We start from the raw sequence: 13847 nt of genomic DNA on the forward strand, positions 1-13847 counted from the left end.
TTAGAAAAATCCCTCAGAATTCTTCAAATATCCTCCAAATCCTACAAAATTCTAGAGAAATCCTCAAAATTCCAGGAAATTCCATAAAATTCCTTAAATATTCTCAAAACCCAACCAAATTCCTGCAACATCCCACAAAATGTCCACAAGCGTCCACAAAATTCAAGACAAATCCCACAGATTCCCCTAAATCTTTACAATATTCCATATAATTCCAGAAACAACCCACAAAATTCCTTAAACTTTCCAAGACCGAACCAAATTACTGCAGTATCTCAGAAAATCTCCACAGATTTCCAGAAAATACAAGAAAAATCCCACAAAATTCTTGAAAGCCCATTGAAATTCGAGAAAAATATCACAAAATTCCCTAAATCTTCTCAAAACTCATCTAAATTCCTGCAACATCTCAAAAAAACTCGATCCATTTCCACAAAATCTAAGAAAAACTCCTCAAAATTCCTCAGGCCTCCTCCAAATCTCACAAAATTCCAGAGAAATCTTCAAAATTCCAGAAAATACCTCGCAAAATTCCCTAAATTTTCTCAAAGCCTACACAATTACAGCAACATCCCTCAAAATCTCCTCAAATGTCCACAAAATTCACGAAAAGTCCCACAAATTTCCCTAAATCAACTCAATATCCCACAAAATTCCAGAACCATCTCACAAAATCTCCTCAATACCCCATAAAATTCTAGAGAAATTCCACAAAATTCCAGAAAAATGACACAAAATTCCTTAAATCTTCTCAAAACATTACAAAATTCCAGCGACATCTCACAAAATGTCTACAAATGTCCACAACGTTCAAGAAAAATCCCAGATTTCCCTGAATCTCATCAATATCCCACAAAATTCTACAAAAAAAATCCACAAAATTCCAGAAATGTCCCACACAATTCCAGTAAAATCTGATGAAATTGTTAGAGATCTGGAACACACATCATCACACAATGATTATATGAAGGTGCTTTATTGAAGAGCTCTGGGTGTCAGGGGTACACAGACCCAAATCTGACCCATCTTGGTTTGAGCTGAACATGTTTTATACTCTATCGTTATACAACTTAGATATTAATTATTAAACTTACATTGTTCTATTGTATGCATTGTTTTTACCCAAGCATGGATTTCTCGTGATCCCACCCCAGCCCCCTAACATTGTTCCTCATGTTCTTTAAACAATAATTATATCTAATCACATCTAACAATTCTATCATTTATCATATATTGATTACACAGGTGCAGTTTCACATGATCTTTAGCAAGCACAAGGCCTAACATTTCCAGGGCCTACTTTTCCCAGGGCTTGTCAAGCCTAACTTTCTTTCCGGGGTCCTGAATTTCCTAAGATTTTAAAATGTTTTACGATCACCTCCAGACACAAGGAGTCCTGTCTGAACAGTCACAGTGCTACATCTATTTTTAATTTTAACTTTTATAAATTTTTCCAGAGCCTGCTGGCTGTGTTCAAGGTTTTCTCCGTATTTCCTCCCTAGTGCACATTCTCCAGGAACGGTGCTTTTACATCCTTTTGCATTGATTAAAGTTACCTGCAATGACCAGTCAATCCAAACCCTGGGAAAACTTGAACTTAAATGTGTACCTAGGCAAAATATTTACCTCCCACATCTGAAGCCATGAGCTGCCTAGTACTGTCCCCACTGTCATACCCTGTCCCCTGGAGGTGTGCTGATGCCATTTCAAAGGGGTTGCCAATGAAAACAAGTTTGAATATTTTGGTAGTTTCCACATTGGCATTCAAATCCTTGACTAGAAAAATCACAAGTCAAGATTTCTAGGATTCTTCCATACCAAAACTGTCATTCTCACCCGTGATTTTAGAGTGTCTGAACAGTCAGACAAGGTTTTAGTTTTACACCCTACAGACAAAGTCCCTGCTGTTCGGCGATCCCATTCCATCAGCATATAGTCCTGATGATTCCTTTAGGCAGGAGCAGCAAAGGCAAGAATGAGCAAAACAAGCTGCTCCTGTGTTCTCATGTCCTGCACAGCAGTAACTGGGAGTTCAAGAATGGATGCAGGAGACAGTGGGTGCACAGGGAGCCACCAAGACTTTGGGATGCTGAAATGGACCAGCCTGGTGCCTGTGCCCGGGCTGCACCGTGCTGAGCTCCAACTGGACAATCTAACAATGGTTGAATGGATACACCATGGGCCACTGGAGACTCCTACTCCTAGTTCTGTGAGCTACACTATTCACCTGTCATTCACCAGATGATATTTTCATCTTTGCTTGAAATCCAGGAGAGGAAAAGGTCAACATGGAAAAGTGTTCTCCCAGTTCTAGTGACAGATGTGCCTGCACACCACCGGTGCCCATGGCAGAATGGCTGGAGACTGCATGATGTTGATGATACTTTGCAACACCAAGTGCTCCGGGATTCTGGGATTGCCCAAGTGGAGAGCAAAACTGAGCCGTGTAAGTCCCTGCTTTTTTTCAGCGCATGCTGCTTCTTCCTTTGTTCCAAGCAAGTCCAGGATTTGGTTTCATGTGTCTTTAAGGTGCCTGAACAGATGAGAGGGAGGGCAGCTGCAGCATAGGGCTCCTGCCCCGTCAGACTCCCTCTCTCTCTCTCTCTCTCTCTCTCTCTTTCTCAGGATGGTGCCAGTGCCTCTGCCTTGGGACACCTGAGTGTGGAAGGCGAGCTCGCCCTCAAGCACGGCCATCCAAGCCAGTCACGGGCACAGGCTGCAGTTGAAGCTGGCAAGCGTTGCTGTGAGGCTGCAAGTGAAGAGAAAGCCATTGTGGCCAACTCTGCTGAAGCCTTTTGCCAAAGCAAAGGCAATTGTGCCCACAGCCTCCCCCTGTTTGGCACCCGGCTGCTGCGGACGCCTCAGTGCGCAGGTGCCGACGTTGGGGCTGCTGCTGTTCCTGGGCACACTCTGCTGCTGTTTCTGTGGGCTCCAGAGCCGCTTGGGCAGCAGCCACTGGGCAGCCCTGCCAGAGGAGACATCGCCACCCTCCCCATGGTGGCAGCAGCTCTGTGGGCCCCGAGCTCTGTGTCAGGGGGGCCTCGGTCACAGCAGCGTGGCCTGGGCAGCCGCGAGGGCCCGGGCTGGCCGCCAGCCCTGCCTCTGCCCACTGCCCCTTCCTGGAGGCACCCAGTGGCCGTGGCCCGGCAGCTCGCCCCTGCCCTCCATGTCCCCAGCCAGCCCAGCCTGGGCACCTCGGGCTGTCCCCACCCTCCCGCTGGGGTGGTGTCCCAGCCTCCAGGCCTTCTGCTGCAGGCCTGGGGGACATTTTGGGGCAGCACCGGAGCAGCCGGGTGTCAGGGACCAGGCGGCTGCCCGGGGGCTGCTTATGGCCTCTGACACCCAATTCCTCAGGGCTTCCCACCACCCCGGCTCCTCCAGGGCCTTCTGTCCCCTTGGAACCTCCTGCCACCCACTCCTTCACACATCCCCCTCGTGCCTTCCCACTGCCTTGTCCCGTCTGGGCCTCCGCAGCCCCTCATCCCTTCACGGCCTCCCAGCACCCCGTGCCCTCAGGGGCTCCCCCAGCCTGGCCCGGCAGCAGCGCCGCAGCCCCACAGGAGCTCCAGCAGCTCCTCAGCCATCACGGCAGCAACACACGGGCAGCAGGACACAGATGGCGCTTCCTGCCTGCCACAGGGCTTGTGGCTTCAGCACAACCACCAAAGGCCAAGGGGCTTCTGGCCATTTCCCCTGCACCACTGCATGCCCCGGCAGGTTGCTGAACACAAGAACCCTTTTCCCTCTCTTCCCCTATGCCCCTCACACCCTGGGCAGCAAAAGAAAGGTCTTGGGACTCTTGTGGTTTATAACATATCCTATATTATTTACATACTAGATGGAAACGAAACGAAGAAAAGAACAATCTCTATGAAAAAAAAAATAACAGATGGCCCATGTGGCCCCAGAAGATAGAGCCTCTCAGCCCTAACATATCCTATATTATTTACATAGTAAAAAGAAGAGAAAAAAGGAAAATAACAACCCTTATGAAATAAAAAAATCCTGGCTGGCCCATGTGGCCCCAGAAGACAGAGCCTCTCAAATCAGCTCTGAGTACACCTCCAGCAGTGCAGCCAGCCCAGGCCTGACAGACGAGGCCGTGTCCTCCATGCCCTGAGGATTTGGTCTTGCATCCTCTGCAGGATGGAATATCGGGCACTCTGGATGGCCCGGAGGACATACAGCGTCTCAAGTGCCAGGTCTGACACGGCACCGCTTCTGTCCTCTGTCAGGCGTTCGAGGGCTGCAAGAGAGACGAACAGAGCCACGGTCACACCCCAGAGCTGTGGGGGCCCAGCGAGAGCCCCCTGCCAGGGCCATGCCAGCCGGCTCTTGCCTTGGCCAGGAGGGAGCAGGGACCAAGGGGGTCAGCCCGAAGCTGCTGGCCACAAATGCCCCACGTGGCCCTGAAATCTCACTGTGCTCTGCTCACGCCGTCCCTCATCGGCACAGGGAGCAGAGCCCTCCACAGCCTGGCCAGGGCTGCAGCTGCCCCCGACAGCCACCACTGTCAGCCCGCTGCCGTGGCTCACCTCTGCACAACACCTGGAGCTCTGCCTGCTGCCCCCTCAGCTGCTCCCCGGCCATCCCTGAGAACACAGAGCCTGTCAGGGTCCCAGCAGCACAGCTCCCTGCCAGCGGCGCTGCCAGCCCTGTGGCCACACGGCCTCCTGCCCCGGCAGGGCTCAGCCCGGGCCCTTGTGGCATCCTGACTCAGCCCAAGGGCACGGCTGCCAGAGGCCGGCAGCAGCAGCCCCGAGGGCAGCCGGGGCTCCAGGCGCCGGGCCCGGGCGCCGCTGCCGGGGCAGCAGCCGGGGCTGGGGCCGAGCTTAGGCGGGCGGGGAGGGAGCCCGGGCTCGGGACTCACCGATGACCCTGATGGCCGCCGCTCGCAGGGTCTCCTGTGGGTCCTGCAGGTACTGCAGGGCCCGGCGCAGGTGCTCGGCCAAGGGGATCCTGTGGTCGGCCAGCTGGAGAGAGCGGCAGGAGGGAAGGGTTGGCGCGGGCTCTGCCCCTCGGCCGGGCGCTGCTGCCTGCGGCCAGCCCCGGCCTCCCGTGCCCGGCCAGCCCTGAGGCCCGGCCAGCAGCCGCTGGCGCCGGGCTCTGGAGGGGGCAGAGGGCCGGCTGCTGCCCGGGGAGCCGCGGTGCCGGCCCGGCCCGCAGCCCCGCTGGGCCGGGGCTCCATCGGCACCCGGCTCGGGGCCACAGGGAGCTGGAGAAGAAGCCGTGCGGCCCCCGGCTGCAGCAGTGGGCAGAGGCACAGCTGCCAGCCCCACACACTGAGCACCGGGGCCAGGGGGCTTCTCTAGCCTTTGGCTGGCACTTGCAGCCCGCCCTTACCACGAGCTTGGCAAACTTCCACAGCTTCTCCTTCCTCACAGCTTTCTCCAGGTCTGGCCTCTTCAGGAAGTCAGCCGCGCGAAGGAGCGTTGTCCGAGAGGCCTGGGGAGCAGCAGAGAGCCGCAAATGGCCCCACAAGGCAGGGCACAGGAGTGTCCCAGTGCCAAGGGCTGGAGGAGGCTGCAGCCTGCAAGCCTGCGTCAGGGCAGGAGGCAGCTGAGCCCCCTGCCAAGGCGCAGCAGCAGCCCAGGAGTCCTCACCTCTGCCACATGCCGATTCTCATCTTGGCAGTGGAAAAAGAGTGGGAGCAGGCTCTGGTACAGTCGTTCCTTCAGGGGCTTTCTTCCTTCTTCTTCTGCCGAAGACATCACTCTTTGAAGGAGAAACATGGAGAGCAGCTGCACCTGGCTATCGGGCTGTATGAAAGGAAGGAAGGAAAAATGACCTCATCATTGGCTTCTTGTGGCCCACATTGGCGCAGGCCTGCAAATGCACAGGGCACAAAGTGTCCGGGCAGCAGGCAGTGGCCGTGGCTGGGGCACAGAGCCTTACATTGTCCAGGAGTTTCAGGAGCGGCTCAGCCAGCTGCAGGGCCCTGCGCCAGGATATTGGCGTGTCTTCATCCGTGAAAATATGGCTCAGGAGAGCAATGCTCATCCTGGCCACGTCACTGTCCAAGTCCCACAGGAGGTGCACTAGTCTTCCTGTCAGGCTCTGAATTCTTTCGGCCTGTGCAGAACACAAGGGTGTGAAAGCCCGGGCAGCTGCCGCAGGGCCCAGAGGCCAAAGGGCTGTCCCAAAGCACTCGGGCAGCTGAAGCAGGAGGCAGGAGAGCTGCGAGGAGCTGCCTCAGCGCCCAAGGCAAAGGCCAGCCAAGGCCAAGTGACAGCATTGCCCAGCCTCATGCTGCCCACACAGCTTCAGCTGCTGCCCCCTTCTCACCATGGAGGGACGGTCCTTTAGCAGGAGGAGAGCCCTGAGCACCTGGTGATGCATCTCTGTGGAGTTGTACCACAGGTACTTATACAAGATCTCCATTAGGCTGTCACCACAGTCACTCAAGTCCAGGCAATCTAGGAGCTGAAAGGCACAGGGCAGTGAGAGGGGAGCTGGCCGGCAGGAGCCTGGAAGTGCGCAGGGCTGGGCCCAGGCAGCAGCACAGGGCGCGGGTGCCGTCCCAGGCAGCTGTGGCTATGCCAGGGGACAGGGCTGGCAGGGAGCTGAACGAGGTAGTGCTGGCCATCAGGCTCACCTCCACAAGGAATGCCATGGCAGAGACATCCCAGTGTGGCAACGGTTTGCTGAGCACCTCAAGCAGGTAGCTTAAGATGCCTTTACACAAGTGGGCGGATGCACGGCGCATTACCCTGGAAGGCGGAAAATGGCAGAAAGAGTCTCAGCAAGGGTGCGAAAAGCCTCTCCCAGGACTGATGGACACAGTTGTCCTATTGCCCCAGAACACTGTGAGGTGATTTGGGCTCTTGAGATGTGGCTGCTCCTGGACACCCTCCTCTCACAGCCTTTTGCAGTCTCCTTGGCCATCCCTCGGTGACGAGGCCCTCAGGCCCATGGCCACGGGGACTGTGGGGGGGCATCCCGGGCAGGGGGCACAAACGTCAGAGGCAGTGGGGAGAAGGGGGCTCACCTGGCCAGCAGACCCACGGCATAGTGGTGGGTGTCAGCACAGAGCAGCGTGTCCCAGCCACGCTTGCGTTCCATTGCCACCACCACATGCTCCAAGTGGAGACTGCAGAGCAGGGCCTTCAGGGTCTGCACTGCAAACCTGTGTGCACAGCAAAGCCCAGGTGACGCTGGGAGCGCTGGCTCTGAGGCTGGGGAAGTGGCAGGGACAGGAGGAGTGGCATGGAGCACCTGTTGGGGCTGGTGGAGAGGCCGTGTTGCTCCTGGCATTCCTTCCAGAAGGTATGGACGTCCTCTGTCCTATACAAAGTACTGAAGTAGGTTTGGAAGAGCAGATGCACAAAGAGGCGGGGGAAATAGACTGTGAGGATCTGTGGGCAACAGGGCCCCTGGAGGATCTTCCACATCACCAGAGTTGCCTGCAGAGGACAAAGCAGCCCGAGACAGCGCTCAGTGCCGGGGCGTCCGTGTGGCAGGGCCTGAGCATGGCAGGGAGAGGCCGGGGGAGACGCAGGGGGAGCAGCGGGCCTGGTGGCCCTGAAGCTGCCCCTAGGCCAGGTTTGTGGCCAGTGCCTGAAGCAGGGAGATGCAGTGGGGGAAGGAGGCAACAGAGGTGCTGGAGAGGCGGCCGGCCTTGCGGTGAGCAAAGGCCAGCTCCCGAAACTCACAGTCAGGGAAAAGACAGCCGTCTTGTCCCCATCAGAGGTGCCCAGGTTTTTCTGCGGCCAGCTCCCCACCACATTGATGAGGAGCGGTGTCACTTCCTCTGAAATCCAGGGCGAGAGCAAGATGGTCGTCCACATGGCCATAGCAGCTCTGCGGGGTCAGACACAGCACCGTGGGCTGGGCAGCAGCGGGGAGCTGAGCTGGCCGCCAGCTCTGCCTGTGCCCACTGCCCCTGAGCAGCAGCAGCAGCCAGGCAGCCCAGCCCTGTGGGGACAGGCCCCTGAGGGGCAGGCTGGCAGCACGGCAGCAGGCTCGGGGGCCGACTTTGTAGCAGGGCTGGCAAAGGGAGCAGCCAGAGGGCCCTGGAAGTCTGTGTTGCTCACAGCCCTGGGCCGGGCTGTACAGGGTGATGGGCTGGGGAGCCCTGAGGCCTCGGGGCAGCTGGGCCCCATACCTGTCACACGTTGGGGCCACCCGCAGGAGAGTGATGGCCACATCATCGGGCTCTGCCTCGGCCACTTGCATCAGGGCCCAGTCCATCCTGTGCTCAGCAGCCTCATTGGCCATGAGCCACTGGTGGATGTACCTCACCACGCCAGGCACCTGGAGAAGGCACAGGGAGACTTGGAATGCTAGCAGAGGGAGTCAGCAATGTGCCCAGCTTCTTCCCCAGACAAGTGCTTCTCTTCCAGCACGCTGCCATGGCCTCAAAAGCTCCAAGTGAGCAGCAGGCGTGGCTTGGGAAAGCCAAGCAATTGCTGGAGGATCAAAGGCTGGCCACAGGCTGCTTACTTGCTCTGGATTGAAAAGAGCCGTCTCTACAAGCAGATCCAGCTGGGCAGCGCTGCTCTGTTCTGCCAAGACCTCTGAGGATGCTTTGACCTCAGTGTCCGTAGGTCTGGTGTCTTCCTTGCCAATTCTCGTGATGAATTGGTAAAGAAACTGTAGGAGAAGGGCAGGAAGGCAGGGAAGTTGCATGGAGTGCTCCAAGTGCGGTGCTGGGCTGAGCAGTGCCAGCAGGCCCAGCGCAGGTGGGGATGGCTGCAGGTACCTGCGCTGCTCTGCGGAAGCGGCCACGGGCGGTGTCCTGCTCTTGTGTGCCGTCCATGGCTGCATCTGGCAAAGAGCAGCCAGAGCTGAGGGGCTGCGGGAGAGGCCGGAGAGCACAGCCCAGCCCTGCGTTCCCCAGGCAGGGACAGTCCCGGGATGCCCCAGGGGATGCAGCACGGCCACTGCTGCGGGGGCAGCCCCAGCCCCTTTTTTGTGCTGTCCATGGGTGTGTGTCCACAGGACAGTGTGGGATGGGATGAGATGGGATGCAATGGGATGGGATGGGGCCAAGATGGCCGCAGGCACCAGCCCTGTGGCCCAGCTCTGCCACTCACCCTCCTCCAGCGGCTGCAACTGCTGCACCTCTTCGGTCTCTGGTGCTGGGGCAGCTCCAGGGCCTTCTTCCTCGACCTCCTCCTCCTCCTCCTCCACCCAGGCCAGCTTGGGCACTCTTGGGGGTCGCTGCTCCAAATCTTCTTCCAGACTCTCCAATCCTTTCCATAGGAACAGCACCAGGGGATGGCATGGCATGGAATGGGATGGGGCCAAGCTGGCAACAGGCACTAGCCCTAATGCCGAGCTCTTCAACTCACCCTCCTGTGGTGCCTGGAACTCCTGCACCTCTTCAGACTCCTGTGCCAGGACAGCTCCAGAGCCTTCTTCTTCCTGCTCCTCAAGCCAGGCCAACTTGGGCACTCTTGGGGGTCGCTGCTCCATGGCAGTGACTGGATTTATGGTTGCTTGCAGGAGAGATGGCTCGGAAAAGCTTGGAGTCAGCAAGTCCTGCAGTCGTGCCTGGAAGGCACCTACAAGACTCAAGTCCTGGCAAGATTGCAAGACAGCAAGTCCTGCACTTGGGTCTTGAGGGCTCGTGCCAGAAGGACAGGAGGCTCCTCGACAGGGATTGTGGTCTGGTCTCAAGGGCAGAGACTGCAGGGATGGGCGACACGTCGGAAAAGCTCCGGGTCACCAAGTCCCACGGTCTGCCCTCAAGAGAACCTTAAGAAGGAAGGCTCAGCAAGGCCACAGGTCAGCAAGACCTGTGGTCTGGCCTCGAGGTCACCTGTAGTAATAGTGCTTCAGAAAAGCTCCAGGTCCGACACAAAGGAGTGCGCTGTGCGGGGGCTCCTCACAGCACCGCTCTGGCGCGTCCTGACCCGTCGCGTGCACCGAGCACTGTGGCGTGGCCCTGTCACCGCCAGCTCCTATGTCAGCACGTGTCACAAAGGGCCCTTTGACATCTGCTCCCGTTGCCACCATCCCACGGTGACCGTGCTGCAGCGTGTCACAAAGGGCCCTTGCACACCCTGCCCTCCGCCCTGGGGCCGCCCCCATCCCCCCCCAAGTGGCCCAGCTTGGAAGGAATCCCTTGCCCAAAGTGTCTAAGACAGCCTGATGGGATCTTTAGGAACAGCTTGTTAGAAATGAAATGGAGGCAAATTTATCAATAAGAATTTTATTGAAAACTTTGCAAAATTTACTCATGCAAATGTCTCAGTGTTGAGAGACAGGTGTCTGCTAGGGAGGGCAGGAGCCTCCCTTGGAATGAAAAATGTAGACCCCCTCCCTCCAAATTATGATAATCCTGAAATCAAGGGGCTCTCAGGCAGAGATCTGGGGATAGGAATGACAGTTTTTTACTAATATTTATAACCAGGCAAACAAACAACAATAACTACAGCGTTAGCAAGAAAACAGAGCCAGGGACCCCGTGACAGCTTTCTGGACTGAGACGGGAAAGGATGGAGGAGAGGCTTTGTTTCACAAACCCCCTCGGGTTGGCAGTCAGTGCTGGTGCTCCTGCAGGGCTCTGAGGAACACTCAGCTGGAACAGCAGGGATGAGCTGAGATCCCGGGCCAGTGGCTGAGGTGGATCAGCAGCTCCGTGGCGGTGGCTGGCACTGCCACACGTCCCGGCAGGACAGGGAGTGCGAGGCCACCAATGAAGAGGGAAGAAGGAGAAGAAGCAGCAGCTCCATCTGGGTGATGGCGAAATTCCCTTCTCCCCACCACAACAGCTCTGTACCCAAAGTGTTCTTCTCCGAAGCTGAAGAAGCCACCAAACTGTCCCCACTCTCCCCTTTTCCTGCCCCCTTCCCCCCCTGGGCCCAGCCAAACTCTTTATCTTTCCTCAAGCACCCACCAGGTACCCGCAGTTAAGTTTTCCCTGCAAGTCATGAGTAAAAATTCCACAGGCAAGCCAGAACTAAATAGAAAATAAAGGACACCGAACCCCCAACACCTGTAAGTTGTATCTTGAGAGTCAGCCAGGATCTTTGTTTGCCAGAAACACCTCTGAAGTTTAATCAAAGCATTAGTCATCAAAATTATTTTGAAAATTTAAAGATCAAAGTAGCCAAAATACTCAATGTAACTAATTGCTGGGTATGTTCTCAGCTCAGGTTGGGAGGAATGGGGTTCCCTCGGAGGGCTCACCCTGTGGGGTGGCCAAAACTCTGTCAATGGGCTCTGACTTGTAACGGATCCAGTGCAGGGACACTGACAGAAAACTGTGCTGTGGAACACAGGAATGCAATTATCAGTTTTACAGGATTGACTGAGATTTCCCTTCCGGAGAAACCAAGCCCTGTTTTAGTTGAAGGCCACAATGTGAAAGGATTTCTGTGCTTTACCATCACAAGCTTACTCATTCTTTTTCCTCACCCTCATTCACGTTAGGAACAATAATTCTGTTGTCCATGGAGCTGGCACCTTTTGAATTCCAGAATAATGTCCCCAAGGTCCTTTGCTGTTCAGCTTTACTGCGCTGTCTGTGGCTAACAAGGCTTGCTGGGGTCCTTTCCCCTTCGGCTGGAGAGGTGCTGGGTCCCAGTCCCTGAGGGACAGCCAGGCTCCTGTCTGGAATTGGTGTGGAAGTCCCTCAGGGTCACATCAGCCTTCACATGGAGCCCTGTGGATCTGAGCATTTTCCAAAGGGGCCGTTGGGGCAAACAGGGAGATTTGGTCTGGCAGGGTCTGTAAAACAATATCCCATCCCATCGACTTGTTCTGGCAGAGAACACTTGGCTGCAGGGACATATTCCCATTGTTCCTGCTCAGGTCTCAGGATTCAAACAGTGTTGTCTTTGCCCAGAGCTGTTCCTTCAGCTGGCTCGGGAGGGCCATTTGGCCTCTGGACCCACACTCTGGCTCCTTTATTAGGACTGCTGGGTCCAAACTCTTTTTATCCACAAATGGAGACAATTTGAAGTGGATATCCTTTCTTCACAATTATTTTTTAAATGGCGATATCAATATTTCTTCTACCTTGTCATGGGGTTGAACAATCAAATCTTGTTCACTATTGTTTAACATACTTACTTCAATTTCTCCTTGATAATCTGCATCAATTCCTCCTCCCATGACATGAACCCTTTGCAAGGCCAAGCTCCAGTGAGCAGTTATCAAACCAAAGTGTCCTGGAGGAATCTGAATTCTTATTCCTGTATTTTAAACTCTCATTTGCTTCTGATTTCTCCTAATGAATTCCAGTGCATGAAGGTCCAGCCCTGCAGCCTGTGGGCTGGCCCTGGCAGGGGCCATCACAGCCAGAACAATTTCCCAGGCAGTCCAAGTCTCACTGTCCATGGCTGTGTTTGCAAATTGGGTGCAGCCGTGCACACCCAGGGGTTTCCATTTCCCAGTGGGCCCATTGTTAAGGGCATGGAGCCCATCTGGGAGATGGGTTCTCCACCGGGACAGGTTCCCATCTCCTCATTTTATCAACTGCTCTTTTAACAATTGTTCAACCAATCCTGTAGCTTGTAGATAGTGTGATACATGAAAAACCCAGCAGTCTTAATCACTGTGTTTTTCACAGGAACAGACAAAGCATTCCACATCACAGCATTGCCAAACCCTATAAAAATTGCCAGTTTTATCCCTTCCTCCGTTATTCCTTGTATACAATTCACAAAGTTTACCGTTGACATTTGGGTCTTTGCTAGTCCTTTTTTGTAGGGTATTTTAGTGTTACAGTGAGCAGCCAAAGGTAACAAATTGGAATTGTCAGCATTATTTCACATTATCGATTTTTAGTTATATATATAAATATATATTATTGTGTTGTTATAATTATTGTTGTTATTGCTATTGTTATTATTATTTTACTTGGACAAATAAACCTGAGCTAAAGACTAAAACCCTCTTCTGTCACTCCACGTGGGAGCATTCCGAAAACAAATGTTCCTTCTGTTGGTGCTGTTAACAAAATCCCTCCTTGTCTTCCCAAACCCATGAGTTCTTTTCCTTTTTCCATATGCAATGTTTGGATGCATTTTAAGACATCCAGCGGTTCAGCCTCTTTTAACCGACTGCCCCACTGCTCGCACGGTGCTCCGACCTCAGCCCCACTCCAGAGCCAGCGAACTCTGGGGAGAGCTTCCCTTCTGGGAATTACAGATGGGACTGATTCCTTACATTTACATTTTAAAAGTGACATTTTGTTGTGATCTGGCTAGACTTTGCCAGTTTTGTTTCAGCAGCGGGCAGAGTCAGCACCAAAGGCACAAACACCACCTGAAGGAATCAGTGTCACTAACTGCAGCTCCAAGCAGCAAAGGATGACAAAAGGAGCAGCTCAGCAATGAATCCAATCATCAGTGCCAAAGATTGCCTGCAGGGATTAACAAAGATCCAGCACCAGTTCCCCTCAGACTTTGCCATCCCCAGATCCACCCATCAGCTGGGGAAGCTGTCACAGCCAAGGGCTGGAGAGCCACTCCAGACACTGGGAATTGCTGCAGGTGCCTCCAGCCACAGGTGAGGCTCCAACCCCGCTGTGAGAGAGGGCCAAGCTTTGATAGTGCTGAATAAACAAACTGACAGCACTTCTGGTGTGGGAATATCTGGTTTCATCCTCCTCTTTGTTCCCTACCAAAGCTTGGCCAGGCCTCAAGGAGGAACCAAGGGAGTCAACCCTGACCATACACCCCAAACAAGGCCAGATGTTGGATTTCATGGCCTTGTCTGGCTTTTAAACACAGAAAGGTCAATCCATGTTTCATTGATGAGTGGATACATCTATCACAGTGTTCATGACCATGCATATTTCAGTAATGAGCAGATGGACAGATAACCTTTGGCTGGAAGGTTCTCCAGAGATCACCTTTGGCTCAGGGCCTGTTGTTCAGGCCTCACTCAGGGCC

General features: G+C 54.4%; 1 protein-coding gene across 1 annotated transcript; it reads right to left on the bottom strand.

Moving 5' to 3' along the window:
• Window positions 1-3802: 3802 nt before the first annotated feature.
• On the bottom strand, window positions 3803-9936 carry LOC147646750 (maestro heat-like repeat-containing protein family member 7). Its single transcript, XM_086873081.1, has 16 exons — window positions 9294-9936; window positions 9036-9194; window positions 8702-8766; window positions 8443-8592; window positions 8105-8253; window positions 7653-7800; window positions 7216-7403; window positions 6989-7126; window positions 6596-6710; window positions 6286-6423; window positions 5896-6072; window positions 5604-5759; window positions 5344-5445; window positions 4871-4973; window positions 4536-4592; window positions 3803-4246 (listed from the first exon to the last, which is right to left on the bottom strand). The coding sequence occupies exons 1-16, from the start codon at window positions 9415-9417 to the stop codon at window positions 4047-4049; spliced, it is 2169 nt and encodes a 722-aa protein (XP_086729207.1). The 5' UTR covers window positions 9418-9936; the 3' UTR covers window positions 3803-4046.
• Between the last annotated feature and the right edge of the window lie 3911 nt (window positions 9937-13847).

The sequence above is a fragment of the Cyanistes caeruleus genome, unplaced genomic scaffold (assembly GCF_971803275.1).
Source record: "Cyanistes caeruleus unplaced genomic scaffold, bCyaCae1.hap1.1 HAP1_SCAFFOLD_81, whole genome shotgun sequence".
In the NCBI taxonomy this organism is placed as follows: Eukaryota; Metazoa; Chordata; class Aves; order Passeriformes; family Paridae; genus Cyanistes; species Cyanistes caeruleus.

What these genes read in the sequence shown, in the direction of transcription:
- LOC147646750 (XM_086873081.1), bottom strand. Translation starts at nt 9,417, where the DNA reads ATGGAGCAGCGACCCCCAAGAGTGCCCAAGTTGGCCTGGCTTGAGGAG. An exon ending in GTGGCCCCAACGTGTGACAG is followed by an intron (nt 7,801 to 8,104) that starts GTATGGGGCCCA and finishes CTGACCCCGCAG; the next exon opens with AGCTGCTATGGCCATGTGGA. An exon ending in GGAAGTTTGCCAAGCTCGTG is followed by an intron (nt 4,974 to 5,343) that starts GTAAGGGCGGGC and finishes CGCTCTCTCCAG; the next exon opens with CTGGCCGACCACAGGATCCC.